The following is a 21000-nucleotide window of genomic DNA, read 5'->3' as shown; positions in this document are numbered from 1 at the left end:
TTTTTCTTTTCTTTCATTGTTGTTCCATTTTTATTGCATATAAAATAATCATTGCGTGTAAAAAAGTATATAAAATATATATAAAATATATATAAAAGAAATATATAAAAGAAATATATAAAAGAAATTACTATAAATAAATATAATAAATATTAAGGTAAAAGCGCTATAAATATATGGATAGCGTAAAATGTAATTTGCACTTGACCATTGACCATCGCTATTTCTGTCTTCTGAAACTGGAAATTCAAGTTCGAAATGATTCGGTATGCAGGCTGCACAACACTGGCAACGTTGCAACGATTTAATGGTAGTGGTATCGTTAGTATACAGTATATACCCTACCCTGGCAAAATAGTTCTGTAGTAGTGAAGTGGCAGCAAGACGGTCGGTTGTATTTGAGAAAACATGACCTGCTCTTCAGTATTGCGTGCGTTCTCGAGCTGGCCACTCGCAAATTTCTTTGCACAAGAAATAATAATATCGCTGGCATGTCGAGTGATAACAGCATGAATCACTCTTAGCAATTTTCTTTCAATTTTCTCTCTCTCCCCTTCTTTCTCTCTCTCTCCCTCCCCTTCTTTCTCTCTCTCTTTCTCTCTTTGCATTTATTCTTTTTCTCTTTTTCTCTTTGTCTTTTTATTAATTTTCCTCATTTTCCCTATTTTTTTTTCTTTCTCTTCTTTCTCAACTTCTCAATCTATTTCTACTGCTATTATCTAATAATCGCCGGCTTTCACGTTTGAAGCGTGCTGCGAGCCGTTAGTACGGTTTCGATTCTGCGCTCTTCGCTTTTTCGAGGCGTTCGATCAAACCACGAGAATACCTCCATTTTGACAGTACGCCGGCAAGATCGCGTGGAACACGCGGATCAGCTGCGTGACTATTTTCGTCGACTATATAGAAGACGTACTGTCTCTTGTACTGGTACGAATGTACAGAAAATAATACGTGTCTGTGTGCCACCTTACACGAGGAGCTTTCTTATGAATACGGCGTGAGTGCAACGCATCATGGCGGTGGAATCGAGGTAAATGCGCAGAAAATTCGCACACATGTGCTCCGAGTCTGATGTGTGCCGGTAGACGCTCTTCACGGAACGCGAACGACTCTCTTTTGAGTGTTTTATCAAAATTATTCATGAGAGTGACGCAAATGATTCGGGTTCAACCATTAGTTATCTATCTTATTTAATAATATAAGAAAGATGAGCAGAAATATGATGCATATTTCATTACATTATTCATTACATTTTCTGCAAACATGCACAATATGCGCTTAATCAGAAGCTTGTTCTGCGTTCGTTTAATAAATCTCAAGAAAGAAATAAAAATAATTAATTATAATTATATTTCACAAATGTTTACAAAACATTCTTTAATATATTTCAATGACATAAGAAACATAAATTTATTATAGATGCAAAATTTTTATATTTTTCAAAAAAAATCAGATTTATATATCATGGTACTTTCGCTTTATTTTGGAAACTTGAATAATCAATGCCATTTTTTGATTCGTAATATTTATAAGTTGTATATATTGAATAAATTTAATTTATTTAAATATCAAAATGTTATTGTTGATATGCATTGCATAATTGCATAATATAATTACTGAGCAATTCGTAATTCCTGTGTAAATTTCAAGTTTTAGGTGATTAGTTATGTAGTCCATGTCGAAAATACGACGTAAACATATTCGCTTGCGGATTCGCGTTTGCTCGTGAGAAATACGAGTTCCTCCAAGCAAATGCCGGTTCGTTTCACACTGTTATACGAGACAGTGGTGCCCAACTGTTTCGAAGCTGCAAAGTTTCCGGCATCATTAGCTCGCAACTTAAAACATGCCCCTGATTGATTGCACATTGTGCATGTTTGCAGAAAGCGCGCGGTAGAAGTTAGTTTCATTCATCAAAACTAAACTGATATCAAACTCCAATATATATAATGTAGTTTCCGCAATGCTGTTTTTAATTTTCTCTCGCAGAAACTTAGCAGCGTTGCTTTAAAGCTTATCAAATAGATATCCGTTGCTCTTGTAAAAAGTTGATATTCTACATCGTAAAACATTGATAATGAATATGATAAAAAAAAACAGCCTATAAGTATATTTTTACAGGTGATAATTTTACAAAGTCGAGAAAATCTGCTTCGTATAAAATCATACTTAAATGACTTAGCTTATACAACTTTTGCTCAAGCAATATTGATCGAATCTATACTTGCGGTTTTATTTTAATTTAAAAAAATATTGTTTAGCAATAAAATCAGTTACCAATCAACTTAGCATATCCATCTTTAATATATATCTACATTACAGACTTTCAATATTTGGATATCTACTGAACATTTATGTAGATTTGCACCTTTAATTTGATAAAATTAAATTGAGAGAAAAAGACAAACAATATTTTTTTATCCTGTTATAAATATTTTAATATTATTGCACATATTATATCGAATAAAAGCATACATATATGTATATCGTGTCCACTTTGAATCGATTTTATCATTTGTAGCTCCGAAAGTTGCTTATTGGGACATGATACTACGCTGATTAACCTGCGGTTAATTTGTTGCATACTTGTTAAACTTGTTATTCATCTCGTTGAAATTAATTGTAACTATATATATCAATACAATTAGCTTTTATAGAAAATACACTTTATCATTTAATTGCAGTCCGTCAAAATATATATACGGAATATACATATTGCATATTACGCAAAAATTATAAAACGAGTTCGAGAAGATTTTAGTAGATATTTAGAAATATATTTAGAAAATATATTTCTAAATATGTGCGGGTAAAAATTTCAAACTATATATTGTTAATCAGAATATGTGTTACTAAAGCCAAAATAAGCTTTTAAAGTATCTTTTATATAAATAAATAAGAGAAACAAATTCTTTTTTAGATTACATTTTCAATCTATAATAAATGAAAGCATTTGGTGACAATTTAAATCGAGACTTTATTACAGAAAATTCATTTCAAAAGTTAGATGATTTCCACAACTCAAAAGGAAATGACAGAAAAATAACGAGAACATTATCCGAATTTTTACATATTTTAACGATAACAAGAGTAACAAGAGAGAGATTATGCGAGCGCTTAGAGAGAAGAGACGGGTCACGTTTTATCGACATCTTTGACTCATGCTTATATACAAGTGCACAAATATCGGTGATAACATTGCAGCCACGATAAAAGCTTGCGTTACATTATTCATCGAAATGTCTTGCGCTGCACGAAACATAATTTTTCGAGGCTGCTCCCGCGCCTTTCCTGACTTCTTCGCTCTTTAAAGCCATTGTCGGATTCGATGTGCGCCAGACACAGATATAGATAGCAGTAAATTATTAGCGCATCATGCATAAACCGCATGAAGCGAGCCTGTGGAAATACCTGATGCAGCAATGGCCGTAGATCTACAAAGACTTCATTATCACCGTGTGATATATATACACGCTCGGAATCGCGCGGGGAGGCATTATTGTCTGCTGGATTATGTTCGCGATCGATCGACGTTCGATTTATCACGCTCGCGCGCGATATCATGTGTACTCTTGAGATTTATTATCTTCTATAGAATTCAACGTTATTGTGCTTCAATTGTGACCAGTCAGCGTTGACCGGGTTGATTTCGCGAGAGGAAGAATCTGTTAACGCGCGCGTTAAAAGTCGACATACGAATATAAAGGAACTATCGTGATTAAAATCGTGAGATTAATTGCAAATAAAAAAATATTTCAAATTTAAAATAAAATTGCCAATTAACTCGCATGCCTTCCGATCGCGATATTAAATCTAATCAACTATTTTAGTTAGAAAATACTTTATAATCATAAAAATCGTTGATATACTATAACTAGAATAAACATTACTGTGTCCATGTCCCAGCTAATTCAATGTCAACTCGATACAAGATATTTTGAAAGCAGCTGTTGTTAAATAATTAAAACAAATAACTGGCATTATTCTGGAAATTATCCTTAATATTTTTACATACAGTATTTTCTATAATACAGATGTATCCATCTGTAATATTTTTTTGTTACATAAAAAGGATTTTTGTGATATTACGTTTCCGTTTAGTCTTTTTATAATTATATAGTTATTTTATATAATTGTTAATTATATAGTATATTTTATAAAATTATTCTTATATAAAATTTTATTTGCATAAAATATATTGTAAAATTATACTACATGAGTAGTTGGCACTAGGAGAATTCTAACGCAGGGATCTCAGGGGGGTGAGGGGCGAGGGGATCTCAGCGGCGCGGGGGAATGACGTCACGCAGGATGGAGGGGGGATGACGTCACGCGGGACGGAGGGAATTTCGATGGCGCGGGGGCTGCGGGGCGGGGGACGCACGTATAAACAAAAATGGCGGTATTCCTATGAAGAAGATTTTGGGTCTCTCTCTATTCCTCCCTCTCTCTCGCTCTCTCTCTTTATCCCTTTATATTTCTATCCCTCTCTCTCTCTCCCTCTCCATCCCTCTATCCCTCTATCTATCTCTTTATCCCTTTTATCTCTCTTTCTCTCTGTATTATCGCAAGTATACAATATTAGTCATAAACTTATATTTTGAGATATTTCGTGGTCCGACGTTTTCGAGCAATCTGTGAATCATAGCGAGATAACAACACATTTTTGAGATATTATACAATATTACCAGTTAACAAACAATATAAATAGAAGTATTCTCTGAAGGATTGGGTGGATGGAAATGTGTGCGAAGAAAAATTACGTCATGATTTTGTTACAATTAAAAATATATATATAATTTATTTAAATGTGTGTTTAATAAAAAGTATACAATATAAAAAAATAATAATAATAATATATAAAATAGACCGTCGGGTTATGTTGGGGAAGCCGTTTCTGAAAACAGAAGAAAACATACGCATTTCATTAGTTTAAATTATTTTAATAATTTATTTTAAAATACTTTTGATATATAATAAATTAAGATACTTACAATGTTATCCATCATCTATTTTAATTTGTGCAAATAGGGCACATGTTGCAGGCCAATATTTGATTCAAAGATCTTCTGCACTCTTTGCATGACATATTTTCCAAATGAACATAAGCTATGGTTCTATGTTCTCGAACAGCACTAGTTTCTTCATACTGATCCGGTGCTTCTAGAAAGCATTCGATACAAAATTTTAATCCATTTTCCATGTAGTAATATGAAATGCAACATATCTTTGTTGCTTGATTGTATGTCATTATTTCAGATATGCTTAAATCTCGCTGTTTCTTTTGTAACCGTTCATCAAGAATATCGACACTATTGTCACTATCATAATCACTGTCCTTCGCCAAGGGTTCTATATCAGATCCATCATCTTCCATCTCTCTCCTCTCTCTCTCCTCTCTCTCTATCTCCATCCGCTCCGCCACAACTGGATCCATCCAATAATCGTAATCATCATCCGTATCGTCGTCGATGATAATTACGTTTTCTTCAGCCATTGCACAAGACTAACGAAACACAGAAGAGCAATGAAAGAAATGATACTCTAGTGCAGCAGACCACCGAAACACAGAAGAGCAACGAAAGAAATGATACTCTAGTGCAGCAGAGTCCTCTTCATTATATTTTTTTAACATACGCAATATAAATAGAAGTATTCTTTGAAGGATTGGGCGGATGGAAATACGTAGATAACAACACATTTTTGAGATATTTCGGGGTCCGACGTTTTCGAGCAATCTGTGAATCATAGCGAGATAACAACACATTTTCAACCCTAGGTTCAGTTACAAAATTTTTTTTCTTTTGTGCCTTCAACAATCTCTGAAAGTTTGTTGGTTGAATATAAGAAGGATCGAAGCGCATCAGATCATAGTACGTGATTTGAAAGCGCATCGACACGACGGTATAGCAAAAGTATAGTCAAAAATTATAGTGTTCTGTCAGAAAGTAATGTTCTGTCAGTGTTGTGTGATAATATAAAAATGGAAGACGAAGATCACGCGTTGTCATCTGACAGTGATTGCATTAGTGACTGCAGTGAGAACTCCACGGAATTCAGAGAGAAAATAGTGTCTGTTGCGGAAATTAATGCTTTAAACGCACGTAGTACAAAATTTTGTATCATATACTTTTATTATTCCACGGGTGGTGCTTTAGCTGTATGTCCTTCGTGTATGATTGCATTGCAAGGCGTGGATAGCCAAATGATGTATGCTGTTCGAAAGCATAAAATTGAGACACTTGATGCGATGGATGGCCGATTCTGTTCAAGTTGTAGCGAGCCGTTGTATATAAGATTTCCGTGCAATATGTGCCCAATTTGCACTCTGTGAAGAAATGGAAAACGTCGAGCAGACTGAATGCGACCTGGTGGAGCGGTCCCGCCAAATTGCCACCTTGGGCGAATATTTTGCATGGCTACAACGATGCAACGAGTACATCGAGTCGCTGGAAGAGCAAAGTCGGATCAAACGACCGCGATTATCGATCGGGAATCGACAATCGCTGATTGCTCGAATCGCGCGACTCGAAGGTGCAAAGACTCGATTGCAGAGACAGTTTATGCCCAGTGGTGGTAATTACAGTGGCGACAATAACGCGGGTGCCGGATGTAGCGCGCATCAAAATGAACTTGTGTGGCGCGAGATTGATACCGCGTTCGATAACCGTATTCTAACCGGTGCTGTGATTAACGCAAACCATATCGAACCTCGTCAATTTCTCGAGGACGCCAAAGACATCGTGCTCGAGCAAGTGCAAGACGTTATAAGAAGATACAACAGTGTAAAATTGAACACTATATTCAACGGTGAATTTGTGTCGGGTGATAAGCGTGCGAATAAAAGTATCAATACGAGAAACTGTGAACTCTTTCGCACGTCTGATTTACACGAGTGGTACGAGCGCAGCGTTATCGAGCCCACTCTAGCATTGCTAGAAGAATTTCAGGAACGCGATAGTGGCTGGGCATTGTCGCGAATACAGAATTTAACTGTAAATATAAATAAGTATAATCCTATGCGCGCGGGATGTTATATTAAATTGCCGCGAGAAATTATGATGAAGAGAGCTGTAATTAATGTACAATCTAGAGACAATGCGTGTTTCGCGTGGGCAGTGGTGGCCGCTCTATACCCCGCTGAAAGAGACACAAATCGGGAATCTTCATATCCCCACTATACGACGGTGTTAAATGTACAAAATATTGAGTTTCCGATGACGTTGAACCAACTAAAAAAGTTTGAACATATAAACAATATCTCCATCAACGTGTACAGCATCGAGAAAGAAAACAGCATTGTCCCGATACGTCTTTCGGAGCAGAAACGGGATAAACACGTCAACCTGTTGTATGTGGAAGACGGTAACAGCGTCGGACATTTCGCATGGATCAAGAACTTATCCCGGCTCGTGAGCTCGCAACTGAGCAAACACAACGGCCGAAGATATATCTGTGATCGGTATGTATAATTTGAATAATTTATGTAATTATAAAATATAATGCATTGCATAAATCTTTAATTTAAATATTCTTTTACAGATGCTTGCACTATTTCGGATCGGAGGACAAGTTGCAGTCACATACGGTAGACTGCGGAAAAATAAACGACTGCGCTATCCGATTGCCGAGCGATAAGGACAAGTGGCTCGAGTTCAACAACTACACGAGGAAAGAGCGGCTTCCATTTGTGATCTATGCCGATTTGGAATGTGCGTTGACAAAGACTGACGAAGAAAAAAATTATCAGCATCATAAGGTATTTAGTATAGCGTATTATATGCATTGTTCGTTCGACGACTCGTTATCCGCGTACCATTCTCGCCGCAGTATTGATTGTATCGCGTGGTTCGCCGAAGAACTTAAAAATTTAGCGTTACGTGTAAAGACTATTTTAATGACTACAAATGTCTCCATGGTAAATTTAACATCGGACGAGTGGGAAAAATTTCACAGCGCAACGCATTGCCATATTTGCGAAAAACCGTTTACGCAAGAAGACGATACACGCGTACGCGATCATTGTCATTTGACCGGACGATATAGGGGTCCCGCGCACTCAAATTGCAATCTAAATTACAAAGAATCATTATATATTCCGATAGTCTTCCACAATTTATCAGGTTACGACGCGCATTTCATTATCGAGGATATAGCCACAGCGTTCGAAGGGGAAATCGAATTACTTCCAATAACCAAGGAAAAATATATATCGTTTACAAAAACTGTTAAAGTTGCACAAGACAATTGGAAAAATTATATAAAATTAAGTTTTATCGATTCGTACAAATTTCTTACGGCAAGTCTCGACAAATTGGCATCTTATCTAGACAAAGACAAATTCAAAATTTTAAAATCAGAATTTCAAAATTTATCTGCAGAAAATTTCAGTTTATTAACACGGAAAGGCGTCTTTCCGTACGAATACGTCGACTCTGTAGATAGGTTGCAAGATACGTGTTTACCACCGCGCGAATCGTTTTACAGTTCTTTGACCGGTGAAACTATATCCGAGAGCGATTACGCGCACGCCGAGAACATCTGGACGCGATTCTCCATTCGAACGCTAGACGAGTATAGCGATTTGTACCTGAAAATCGACGTCTTGTTATTAGCCGATATTTTTGAAAACTTTCGCGATAGTTGCATCAAAAGTTACGGACTCGACCCCGCGTATTATTATACTCTTCCCGGATACACGTGGGATGCCATGTTAAAGCATACAAAGATTACATTCGAATTGCTTACCGACATCGACATGGTCATGTTTATCGAACGCGGTATACGCGGTGGTCTGAGTCAGTGTTCCAACAGATACGCGCGCGCTAATAACAAGTACATGCAACAATCGTACGATCCATCGAAACCATCGTCGTACTTGATGTATTTCGATGTAAATAATTTGTACGGATGGGCAATGTGTCAACCGTTGCCCTATGCCGATTTTCGATGGGTCGACGACGTGTCGAATTTTGACGTAGCATCGATCGCGTTAGATTCGCCTACGGGTTATATCCTCGAAGTCGATCTCGAGTATCCGCAACATCTTCACGATACGCACATTGACCTACCGTTTTGCCCGACACGCGACAAGCCGCCCGGCAAGCGGCAAGACAAACTCCTCGCAACGCTATACGATAAGAAGCGTTACGTGATACACTACCGTAACCTACAGCAATGTACGCGACACGACCTTCGCGTTACAAAAATACATCGCATATTACAATTTACACAATCTCCGTGGCTTCGCAGTTATATCGAATTAAATACACAGTTTAGAACACTCGCGAAAAATGATTTTGAAAAAAATTTATATAAACTGATGAATAACGCGGTATTTGGTAAGACGATGGAAAATGTGCGTAATCGTGTCGATGTAAAATTATTAACAAAGTGGGACGGACGATACGGAGCAGAAGCAATGATAGCGAAACCAAATTTTCATAGTAGAAGCGTCTTTTCGGAAAATTTGGTTGCCATAGAATTACGCAAACTTGAAGTGAAATTTTATAAACCAATCTATGTCGGCATGTGCATACTCGACATTTCTAAAACGTGCTTGTACGAATTTCATCATGAGTACATGTCACCGCTATATCGTGATAAATGCCGGGTAATGTACACCGACACAGACAGTCTTATATACCACATTGAGTGCGAAGATGTCTATGAAAATATGAAACATGATATCGCTAGTTTCGATACGAGCGATTATCCAATTGATAACGCGTACGGTATACCGCTCGTGAATAAAAAAGTACCGGGTTTAATGAAAGATGAAAATAACGGCGCGATAATGACCGAATTCGTCGGGCTTAGAGCAAAAATGTATGCGATGAGAGTGGACGGGAAAAAGGATACGAAGAAGGTTAAAGGTGTCAAAAGTAACGTTGTTGCGAGAACGATAACATTCGATGATTACACGCGGTGTCTGAATGACGAAATAGAAATGACACGACAGCAATCTTGCATAAGATCGAAATTGCACAAAGTGTATACCGTCCGCGAGACGAAAATTGCTCTGAGTCCGTACGATGACAAGCGGTATATCGTACCTGATTCGACCGACACATTACCATGGGGACATTATAGGATACCCTTATAATATATATAATGTAATGTAATATAGTATGTGATATAATGTCAGATATTATTTTTGTATATGTATCTCATATGTATATGTATTTCATATATTGTATTATATACGATTATTGGAAAGGATGTATTAATAAAAATTTTTGTATTTTTATATATTTCATGTATATTTTTTATATGTTGTACATATTTTTTCTTAAATTTAAAAATAAATACAATTTGTATGAATTAAATCACATTGTCCTTATGTATCCAAGAATTGTGCGAATTGTCAAATCCCAACCATTTCACGTAAACCTCGTTACCCCTCCTACGCAGTATTTTCTCCACGAGATACACGTCCGGATAATTCGCGCGATGCAACTCGTACTCGTAGAACGCTCCAGCAATAGATTTTTTGCGATAATCCTCCAGTAGATAGCTTACGGGATTAGTATGTTGTACTTTTGCAATTTTAAACACTTCGGTTGTCCAATTTGGCGTGTAACCTTTCTCGAAAACTGTCTTGTACTTGCTAACGCGTACCGAGTCACCTACTTTGAATTTCGCCGGACCCGCGATATTTACATGGTTGTACACAGTAGCCAAGAGTCTTTCAGCGATCGCGGGAGTAACGTCGACGGGTCGCATACCGATTGTTCGATGCTTGCGCGCGTTGTAATCCGATACGAGTCGCGGCAACGCGCTGATCCACTTGTAAGATCCGTTCAGCGTAAACATCTTCCACATGTCGTTTTTCAGCGTGCGATTGAATCGCTCAACGATCGATGCCTTCAATACCGAATATGTAGAATAGTGATTGATGTCATGTTTCCGCATGAGCCGTTGCACGTCAGCGTTATAAAATTCCTTCCCCATATCAGTCTGTAAGTTTTTCGGACATCTTTTGCTATCTCGAATTATCTCGGCGATAGCGTCAGCTGTCTCGCTTCCACCTTTACTCTTGAGTGGTATGGCCCATGCGTGCTTGCTCAACGCATCTATGACTGTGAGTATGTAGTGGTAACCTCTGTTGAAACGAGAGTACGGACGCATCTCGACAATGTCAGCTTGCCACAGGTCATCGTATCCCCGCACTATGACGTGTCTTCGGGGAAAATTTTTTCTCGCCGGCGCGTGCAATTCGTTCACCAACTGCCGTTTCTCTAAACTATGTTGTTTCTTCACTTCCTCGGTTATTCCCGATCGCCGATCCATCGTTGTTTCGATTCGTCGATCAAACGATGTGTGCCTCGAGTATCACCGTGCGTTTTATCATTCGTTGCTAGACGTTCCTGGCCCGTTCGATAGCCGTTCAAAGCTGTTCGATAGCCGTTCATAGCCGTTCGATAGCCGTTCATAGCTGTTCGATAGCCATTCATAGCTGTTCGATAGCCGTTCCCAACCCGTTCGATAAACCTTTGTAGATGCTCATAGCTGTTCGATAACCGTTCTAGCTGTTCGATAGCCGTTCCCAACCCGTTCGATAAACCTTTGTAGATGTTTAATAATTGTACAATAGCCGTTCCTAAACCGTTCACTACAACCGCTCATTACAGGTTGATAGCCGTTTCTGAATTAGTGTTAATCGCACGCCGAAGCTCGTTTATCGCAGTCTGCAAAGCTCGCACATCCTTCTCGAACGCAGTCAGCTTCTCGTCTGATTCTTTCTGCTGATTCTTCAACGTTTTAACGCATTGTTCCACGTACAGTTTGTTGACTGCATCGGTATCAGCCTCAGGTTGCGCTACACGGCGAATCTTGCGCGACCTCGCGTCATAGTACGTAGCGACGCGACACAGAGCGTTTTGACGCAAGTAACTTGTCACCGATTTACCCCAATGATCGCTAGTTCTAATTGCTTCATTTCTCTGTTCGAATAATCCAAATTTGTTGATGGGCATTTTTTTCTCGATGCGAGTGACGTCGATCGACTGATTAGTTTCGTCGAGACACCGTTTAATTTATAATAAGGCCGACTTCGCGAAGTTCCTCTATAATCGACAGGATCTCGTTGTCGTGAGCGTTGTGGCCAGCTCGGCGCGAAGCGTCGAGCAATCGTAGACGATCCACTAGCTCGTTGGGATCGTCCCAGTGCACGTAATCGATCTTATTGTCGGTTAGCGTCATCGCGCGAGGCATGAATACTCCCGTACCGCATTTTTTCTTTTTCAATTCGATCGACATCAACGGTGCAATTATGTGTTTATACTTGTATCCCCTGTTGCTCTTTAATTGACCTTGCGCATCATATTGACGTTTATGCGCACTCGTCGCCATTAATATGCTCTTATATTTTTGCATATCGTCCTCAGTGTATATGTCATCATCGGGAATTCTCTTGAAGATCAACTCGTATAATCCAGGTGTACCAATGTACCTCACTTTGTCTATGATTATAGAGTCATCTGCGCCGATGTCGAATCGTTTGTTACCGAGCCACATTTCATTCTCGTCGAAATAGACACCGTACACGTGATCGATCTGGTTTTTTTTATCGCCACTAAGGAGAGCGCCCATGTACTTTTGTGCCAGTGGCCCGAAGTGCTCTCGTAACATTTTTTGACCTTCCAACGTTTGTAACATGTTTCGAACAGATGGTGATTCGAGCGGGTTGCCCGTGGTTTCGAAAACATTTTCGATTGCGAGTGATTCGGGTATCGTGGGTTGTACGATTCTCGTTGTCGCGGACGGTGTGGAGGTTATCAGCGGTTCATCCGATGTATGCGGTGTCGATAAACGATTCGCCTTCAATCGTTGTCTCTTTTTCGGTGTCGTATCCTCCTCCTCCTCCTCCTCTTCCTCCTTGTACCGCTTGATGGGTAACGTTTTAATTATAGCGTCAGCGTTACTCTCCGGCTCGTTTTTCACCGCGATTAAGCTAGAGTTGTCGACGATTTTTTGTAGTGGCTCGATAATAGGCCTAAAATGGGTCTTGACCGCGATATCGTCGTCGATCTTACCGGTCTTCAAAGCGCGATGTTTCTTGCGGATCGATTCGCTTGTTTTCTCAATCTCCCTCGCAATCTTTTCACGCTCGCGAATATTATTGTTTTCAGCCATGTCGACAGAGTGTGTCGGCAGCGACTAATCGTTTTGCGGTATCGCGAACACGTTAAATCCTTTTCTGTATCGCCCGTTCGTAAATGAGCTGTCCTTATCTATCACTAGGAATCCATACTTTTGTTGCCAACAAGTACGACATAATTCACTGAAATCCCCGTACGACATGTCGGTATTCACGTGATCGTTGTACACGTGTTTCAAGTTGGTACCGTCCTGTTTAAACAAGATCAGCAGGTTCGCGTTGTCGCGTATAAGATGTTTTGGTATTCTCGCGTACGTCTGACAGAGATAGAAGCAGTCGACGTTCGAGTGACGACCCATTGAGAAGTACTCTCTTATCGTATTTTGCTTGTCGCACGCCACGTCATCGAAGACGAAAATCGAGTTTGGACGTGCCTCGCTCGGTGGAATGACGTCACTGTTATTGGAGAACGTAAAATAACCGATTTCGTCAATCGGCGTCAACAAATTCTCCAGATATCGATATTTCGGCTGTTGCAGCGACTTCGAGTACACGTACACGTTCTCGAAACGTACACCATGCGGACTTTCCAGTAGACTTATCAGAACGTTGGTTTTACCACAATTCGAGGGGCCGCAAACGATCGCGCGTATAGTAGTCGGTAGCATCGTACCATGCCTGCGCATCTCCGCGTTGTCCTCCATTGATCGTAATCTGTCGTCGCAATTTGTCACGCATATCGTCAAAGGTTGTCGTACGAATCTCATTTTTTCAACACTGCTGATTGGATCGAACGCCTGCCTATTTATAGGTGCGCGAAATCACGAGTCGCTCAGTAGAGAAAAAATGTTCATCCTGCTAACAAATCCTTCCGATATTCGCGATTTGAGCGTCGAACAGCTACAATTTGTGTCGAAAGCAGTTCTATTGAGAACGTGCGGTGATTACGTCCACTACGTGTGGGACAAACTTCCGGAACACATAAAAGCGGATCCGGAGGTTCAGACGTATCGTCGCTGTTACGAACACTACAATCAGCCGTGTCAGGAAACGCACATCGACGGTCCGGCGCCGTTGATAAAGAATTGCGGCGAATGTCAACGAAAATAGGTAGAGGCCTATTAAATCACGCGATAAACGCACTTCCGATCGAATTCCATATTCCCGGCTATCAGTTTTGCGGACCAGGCACGCGGTTGCAAAAGCGATTAGTCAGAGGCGATCGAGGTGTCAACCCATTGGACGCGGCGTGTCGCGAACACGATATAGCATACTCTCGGAGCAACGATCTCACCGAGAGACACGCGGCGGATAGGATACTCGCTGAGAAAGCGCGGAATCGCATCGTTGCGAAAGATTCGACTCTCGGTGAGAGAGCCGCCGCCACAACTGTCTGGGCAGCGATGAAAGCCAAGACGAAGCTCGGTATGGGTCTGAAGACGAAGACGAAGAAAAGAACGGTGAAGAAACGGATACTTCCGGTAGCGAAATGCGGCGGTGTATTGCCGATTCTACCAATGTTGGGTGCGCTCGGATCCCTGATCGGTGGAGCGGCTGGTGTAGCGAAAGTGGTGAACGACGGAAAAGCCGCGCAACGTCAGTTGCAAGAGATGCTACGTCACAATCGCGCCATGGAAGGTCACGGATTATATCTCGCTCCTTACAAATACGGACGAGGAGCCTCAACAAGGAGAAAAAAAAAAACGTCAAAGAGACGCTAAAAATGCCGCAGGGCGCAACTACCAACGTACAATTGCTACAATTGGCAAAACGTATGCGCATTCCATATTTTAGAGGTGTTTTCATGCGCGACTCTTTACCGATCGGTGGTATATATCGAAACGAGAGCGGCATCGTAAATTTGGATAGCGTCGAAGGACCAGGTACTCATTGGGTAGCGTATGCAAAGAGGGGGAATCGCGCTATATATTTCGACAGTTTCGGCAATCTTCGACCGCCGAATGAATTGGTGCGATATCTCGGACGAAACGTAACGAAGATACAGTACAATTACACACCTGTTCAAACTTACGATCAGAGCATCTGCGGACAATTGTGCTTGCAGTTTCTTCGAACGGTCGATGCATGTGAATTTAAAGACAGATATTGCGCTATTTAACTCAGTATTCGTTAAACAGTTTCGTCGACATGTCTATGACATTCACGTTGACTGGGAAGAGTAGCGTTCTCACGGCAAACTTCTTTCCCACCGTAGATTTGAGCGACGGCGAATACGAGCTCGGTCTAACGGATTTTGAGACTTATCACACGATACCGAATGTGAATTCCTCGAATAATAAATTTTACTTTGGCAAAGACGACGAAGAAATTACGATTCCCGAGGGATCGTATGAGTTGCAAAATATACATGAATTTTTGAAACATGCAATTTCACGGAAACATCGCGATGAGAAACACATTGACGGCGATGACTATGAAGATGATGATGAATATCCGATAGTGCTCCGCGCTAATTACAATACAATGAGGAGCGAGATCAAATGTGCCTACAGAATAAACTTTACCAAACCCGTCAACATTGGATCGCTGCTAGGATTCTCGAATCGTATTCTCGAGCCGCGAAAATGGTACGAATCAAACCTGCCGATTAACATTCTCAACGTGAATATTATCCGTATAGAGTGTAACGTGACCGCGGGTGCGTACAACAACGGCATACTCGTTCATACGATACATGAATTTTCACCGAGGGTACCACCGGGATATAAGATATCGGAAACGCCTGCACAGATCATTTACCTGCCGATCATCGCGCGGAGCATTACGGATTTAACGTTACGCGTTGTCGACCAGAACGGACGATTGCTCGATTTTCGAGGAGAAGAGATCACCGTAAGATTGCATGTACGTATGCGACGTATGAGATGCTCGTATTGAACGGATCGAAAGACGTGAGAGATAACGCAATCTTTACGAGACCAGCAACACCACCACCAACAACAACAACAACAACAACGTCGACGTTTGCTAATATCAAATCATCCAAGAAAAAGAAACTCAGCGCATCGAACGTTGCGTTTTTACAATCTTTGGGATTTGCGGTGCGAAACAGCTGAACGATGACCGACATTCTCAACATCGGTGATGAACCGATCTTTGACAACCGTATCGTCAAGATCGAGACTCACACGTATAACCCGTTCGCCAATACAACGTTCGGACACAGTGACGAGATAAGAATACCCATACAACAACAGGATCTGTATACGCTGCCGTACGAGAGTTTCCTATACATCGAGGGACAACTAACGAAAAACAGAACAACAGTTGAAGGAGAAAGTGATGTGATACTGGGACATAATTGCGTCGCATTCATGTTCGATGAGATTCGATACGAACTCGATGGCGTTGAGATTGATCGCAATAGAAACGTAGGAATAACTACTACGCTCAAAAACTATGTAACGGTATCATCCGATAGAATTGTGATTATGAAAAACGCCGGCTGGGAGCCGCCGACCTATTCGCATGGTCATTTCAATTTTTGCGTACCGCTCCACATGTTATTGGGATTTTGCGAGGATTATAAACGAGTGGTGATTAACGCTCGTCACGAATTGATCTTAATACGATCGCGCAACGATAATAATTGTCTGGTTGGAAGTTCAACGCTGGAGCCTGTGATGACCATATTCAAGATACAATGGCGAATGCCTCACGTGCTGTTGAGCGAGATCGAAAAACTGTCGATGCTGCGTGCTCTGGAAAGCGGACGATATCTCAGCATGGGTTTTCGCTCGTGGGATCTGTACGAGTATCCGCTATTGCAGCTTACAACGAAGCATTCGTGGGCCATTAAGACCTCGACTCAGCTGGAGAAACCACGCTACGTTGTCTTCGCCCTGCAAACAGGCCGGAAGAATGCCTTGTCTAAGAATGTATCTCAATTCGACGACTGCAAATTGATCAATGTGAAACTCTATCTGAACTCGGAATGTTATCCGTACGACGATATGAACCTGGATTTCGATAAAAACAGATGGTCCATTCTGTACGACACGTACGCGCGCTTCTGCAAGAACTATTACGGATACGAGTATCTCGAGCCGAGTCTCTCCGTCTTAACGTTTCAAGAACTCGGTCCGTTCGTGATTATCGATTGTTCTCGACAAAACGAATCGGTCAAGAGCGCAACGGTGGATGTGAGATTGGAATTCGAATGTAAGGAGAACGTACCGGCGAATACTACTGCGTACTGTCTCATCATACACGATCGTGTGATCCAGTACAATCCGTTGACCAACGTTGTACGCAAAATCACCTAAGCGATAACATCGACACAAGAGAGGGGAGGAGGAGGAGGAGGAGGATATAAATCAAAGTGCTGCGAGATGATTTTAGAGTTTGCCATTCCTCTCGACTGACGTATCGAAGAGAGAAAGAGAGAGATCTCGTCATGTCTATACCAACGTTTGTGGATCTGCAAGGATTTATTGTCGGGAGAAATTTTGTCGTGAAAGAAGCGGCAGTCCTGAGGAAGGGATATGTTCTCTCGCATTATTTTTTCGCAAGTCCTGTACCGTGGAGCGTGCTAACAAAATCTGAGCGATGTCAAGTCTCATGGGTGATTAGAAATCATCACGGATTACAATGGGAAGACGGAAACGTTCCGTATGGCTTGGCTCAGCGTGTAATTACAACAGCTATCGTTGGTATGATACACGAAGAAGAAGAAGAAGAATCGTCTGTCGTGTACGTTAAAGGACTTGAAAAGCGAAAATGGTTGACCGATATACTAGGCGATGTGGGAAACGGCTATATTATTGAAACTTTAGATGCTGACTATGAAGATATTGATTCTCTAAATAAATTAGATATTACCAATAGTATGCGATGTGGAAAACATGTTAAGAATTGTGCATTACAAAATGTATTTAAAATATTTAACTGGTGGTCGCAACGCCTGAAAGAATTGCAAGAAAATAAAATATGTAAACATTAATATGTTTTATCTCTTATTTCCCCTCCCTAAACCTTTCCATGCGTTTCTAAGAATTTTTTGTCTGAGCGTTATCTCCCCTTCTCCTAAAACTCAAAACGTTAGAAGTATTAATCCCTCCACCACATTATACTTTTGGAAGATGAGCGTCATCCATACTCGGTTATTTCTTATACGATCAGTGTCGCGTTAACACCGCTCTCGTGGTTCACTTTTCATAACTCCCAGAGAAATGTACTACGTCGAAAGAAGCAGCAGCGGCAGCGGCGTCGGAAGACGCGTGAATAATTACGTATCGAGTCGTGATAAAACTCGATCGTTTGAGAACAAATGTGACGAGTAAGTTTTTCGTTTAACTTCTTTCTATTTTTATATTTTTACAAATTGTATTACTATTATTTAATTTTAATTTTTCTGTAGCATTTCGTTGGAACGTCGTGCGGTTCGTATACTAGGTAGACGATACGCATTGACAGCTACGGGATTCAAATTCCTCGACATTGGTATCAACGTGGGTCCACCGAGTTACGTGGAGATTGCCATAGGAGATCATCGAGGAAAGGAACTGATATTATCTCTCGAAACGTGGAAGGGACTCTACGAGCAACGTCGTAATATTCAAAATTTCCTTCGGAACGACTCTAAAGATGACTTCAATTTCATAAGCGTTGGACCGCTAACAGTGAGAGTTCGTACGATTAACGACGTCAAACTCATAAGTCTCGAATCTTCAAACGTATGCTTGATGATGGTCGAATCGACGTTACATCGCATGTTCGATCTCGATCACTGCATAGATGTAACTTTTGATCGATTGGATAAAATTATCCAAACAGTTGATGTCAAGTTTACGCAATTCTCCAATATCGCGTCCACTGTAATAAATCCGAAAGAAATATCAAATGTAATACGCGCGAGTGCTGCTTTCAACAAGCATCAACTCGTCGATTGCGAACTGGCAGCTTTAGTTTTTAGTCCATAGTACGTAAGAAAAATATATAAAATATAAATAAAGAGTTTTAAGTCAAAATCATGACGTAATTTCTTCGCACGCATTTCCATCCACCCAATCCTTCAAAGAATATTTCTATTTATATTGTTTGTTAACTGGTAATATTGTATACTTGCGATAATACAGAGATGACAGAGAGAGATAAAAGGGATAAAGAGAGAAAGAGAGAGGGATATTCAGAGATTGTTGGAGGCACAAAATAAAAATTCTTTTGTAACTGAACCTAGGGTTGAAAATGTGTTGTTATCTCGCTATGATTCATAGATTGCTCGAAAACGTCGGACCCCGAAATATTTCAAAAAATGTGTTGTTATCTACGTACTTCCATCCGCCCAATTCTCCAAAGAATACTTCTATTTATATTGTGTATGTTAAAAAAAAAATATAATGAAGAGGACTCTGCTGCACTAGAGTATCATTTCTTTCGTTGCTCTTCTGTGTTTCGGTAGTCTGCTGCACTAGAGTATCATTTCTTTCGTTGCTCTTCAGTGTTTCGGTGGTTTTGTGCAATGGCTGAAGAAAACATAATTATCATCGACGACGATACTGATGATGATGATTACGATTGGATGGATCCAGTTGTGGCGGAGAGGATGGAGATAGAGAGAGAGGAGAGAGAGAGGAGAGAGATGGAAGATGATAATCTCTATGAATCAGACGAGGAAATAGAAATAGAACCCATAGCAGACAGTGATTATGAGAGTGATAGTAGTGATGAACTAATACACACTAAACATCGAAATTTAGACTTGACTGAAATAATGGCATTGGATCACACGAAGATATGTTGTATATCTTACTACTATGTAAAAGATGAGTCCAAATATTGTACCGAGTGCTTCTACAGATTATCATTCCTGTTCTTAGAAGCTGGTATTGTTCGGGAACATAGATGCACATATTATGAACATTTGGAAAATATGTCATGCAAAGAGTGCAGAAGATCTTTGAATCAAATATTGGCCTGCAACATGTGCCCTATTTGCACAAATTAAAATAGATGATGGATAACATTGTAAGTATCTTAATTTATTATATATCAAAAGTATTTTAAAATAAATTATTAAAATAATTTAAACTAATGAAATGCGTATGTTTTCTTCTGTTTTCAGAAACGGCTTCCCCAACATAGCCCGACGGTCTATTTTATATATTATTATTATTATTTTTTTATATTGTATACTTTTTATTAAACACACATTTAAATAAATTATATATATATTTTTAATTGTAACAAAATCATGACGTAATTTTTCTTCGCACACATTTCCATCCACCCAATCCTTCAAAGAATACTTCTATTTATATTGTTTGTTAACTGGTAATATTGTATAATATCTCAAAAATGTGTTGTTATCTCGCTATGATTCACAGATTGCTCGAAAACGTCGGACCACGAAATATCTCAAAATATAAGTTTATGACTAATATTGTATACTTGCGATAATACAGAGAGAAAGAGAGATAAAAGGGATAAAGAGATAGATAGAGGGATAGAGGGATGGAGAGGGAGAGAGAGAGAGGGATAGAAATATAAAGGGATAAAGAGAGAGAGCGAGAGAGAGGGAGGAATAGAGAGAGACCCAAAATCTTCTTCATAGGAATACCGCCATTTTTGTTTATACGTGCGTCCCCCGCCCCGCAGCCCCCGCGCCATCGAAATTCCCTCCGTCCCGCGTGACGTCATCCCCCCTCCATCCTGCGTGACGTCATTCCCCCGCGCCGCTGAGATCCCCTCGCCCCTCACCCCCCTGAGATCCCTGCGTTAGAATTCTCCTAGTGCCAACTACTTACATGTAAAATTATACTACTTTCATATTTTCATATTTTTATACATTCATACATTTTCATATTTTTACACATTAATACATTAATCAAAAATATATTTACATAAACACACCAGGAATGAAACAAAAGCATAAAACA

At 40.0% G+C, this 21000-nt stretch overlaps 6 protein-coding genes across 7 annotated transcripts in view; 4 read left to right on the top strand and 2 right to left on the bottom strand.

Moving 5' to 3' along the window:
* Window positions 1-378: 378 nt before the first annotated feature.
* The window catches only part of LOC145969681 (putative aminopeptidase W07G4.4), a 37394-nt gene continuing 16772 nt past the window's right edge, over window positions 379-21000 (top strand). The window contains exon 1 of one of the 2 annotated variants that reach the window (XM_083095834.1): window positions 379-1030. In XM_083095834.1, coding sequence (XP_082951960.1) covers window positions 1014-1030 — 17 coding nt within the window. In that variant the 5' untranslated portion in view covers window positions 379-1013. The remainder of the gene's footprint in view (window positions 1031-21000) is intronic. The other variant, XM_083095835.1, reaches the window with a different exon arrangement.
* On the top strand, window positions 4722-10105 carry LOC145970303 (uncharacterized). The gene is made up of 2 exons (XM_083096923.1): window positions 4722-7462; window positions 7543-10105. The coding sequence occupies exons 1-2, from the start codon at window positions 6339-6341 to the stop codon at window positions 10103-10105; spliced, it is 3687 nt and encodes a 1228-aa protein (XP_082953049.1). The 5' UTR covers window positions 4722-6338.
* Window positions 4735-10087, bottom strand: LOC145970304 (uncharacterized). The gene is made up of 2 exons (XM_083096924.1): window positions 4995-10087; window positions 4735-4897 (listed from the first exon to the last, which is right to left on the bottom strand). Exon 1 carries the CDS (start codon window positions 5495-5497, stop codon window positions 5015-5017), a length of 483 nt encoding a protein of 160 aa, XP_082953050.1. The 5' UTR covers window positions 5498-10087; the 3' UTR covers window positions 4735-4897; window positions 4995-5014.
* Window positions 11077-14823, top strand: LOC145970102 (uncharacterized). The gene has a single exon (XM_083096575.1). It carries the CDS (start codon window positions 14197-14199, stop codon window positions 14821-14823), a length of 627 nt encoding a protein of 208 aa, XP_082952701.1. The 5' UTR covers window positions 11077-14196.
* LOC145969736 (uncharacterized) lies at window positions 12033-13137 on the bottom strand. The gene has a single exon (XM_083095939.1). The coding sequence runs from the start codon at window positions 13135-13137 to the stop codon at window positions 12034-12036; it is 1104 nt and encodes a 367-aa protein (XP_082952065.1). The 3' UTR covers window position 12033.
* Window positions 16180-20775, top strand: LOC145970101 (uncharacterized). Its single transcript, XM_083096574.1, has 3 exons — window positions 16180-18401; window positions 18483-20089; window positions 20187-20775. The coding sequence occupies exon 1, from the start codon at window positions 16183-16185 to the stop codon at window positions 17386-17388; it is 1206 nt and encodes a 401-aa protein (XP_082952700.1). The 5' UTR covers window positions 16180-16182; the 3' UTR covers window positions 17389-18401; window positions 18483-20089; window positions 20187-20775.

Source organism: Camponotus vicinus, unplaced genomic scaffold (genome assembly GCF_025532165.1).
Source record: "Camponotus vicinus isolate PSW18456_S1 unplaced genomic scaffold, iyCamVici1.0 SCAF_4, whole genome shotgun sequence".
In the NCBI taxonomy this organism is placed as follows: domain Eukaryota; kingdom Metazoa; phylum Arthropoda; class Insecta; order Hymenoptera; family Formicidae; genus Camponotus; species Camponotus vicinus.
The sequence above is the reverse complement of the archived record's forward strand: the minus strand, read 5'-3'. Positions and strand labels throughout refer to the sequence as shown.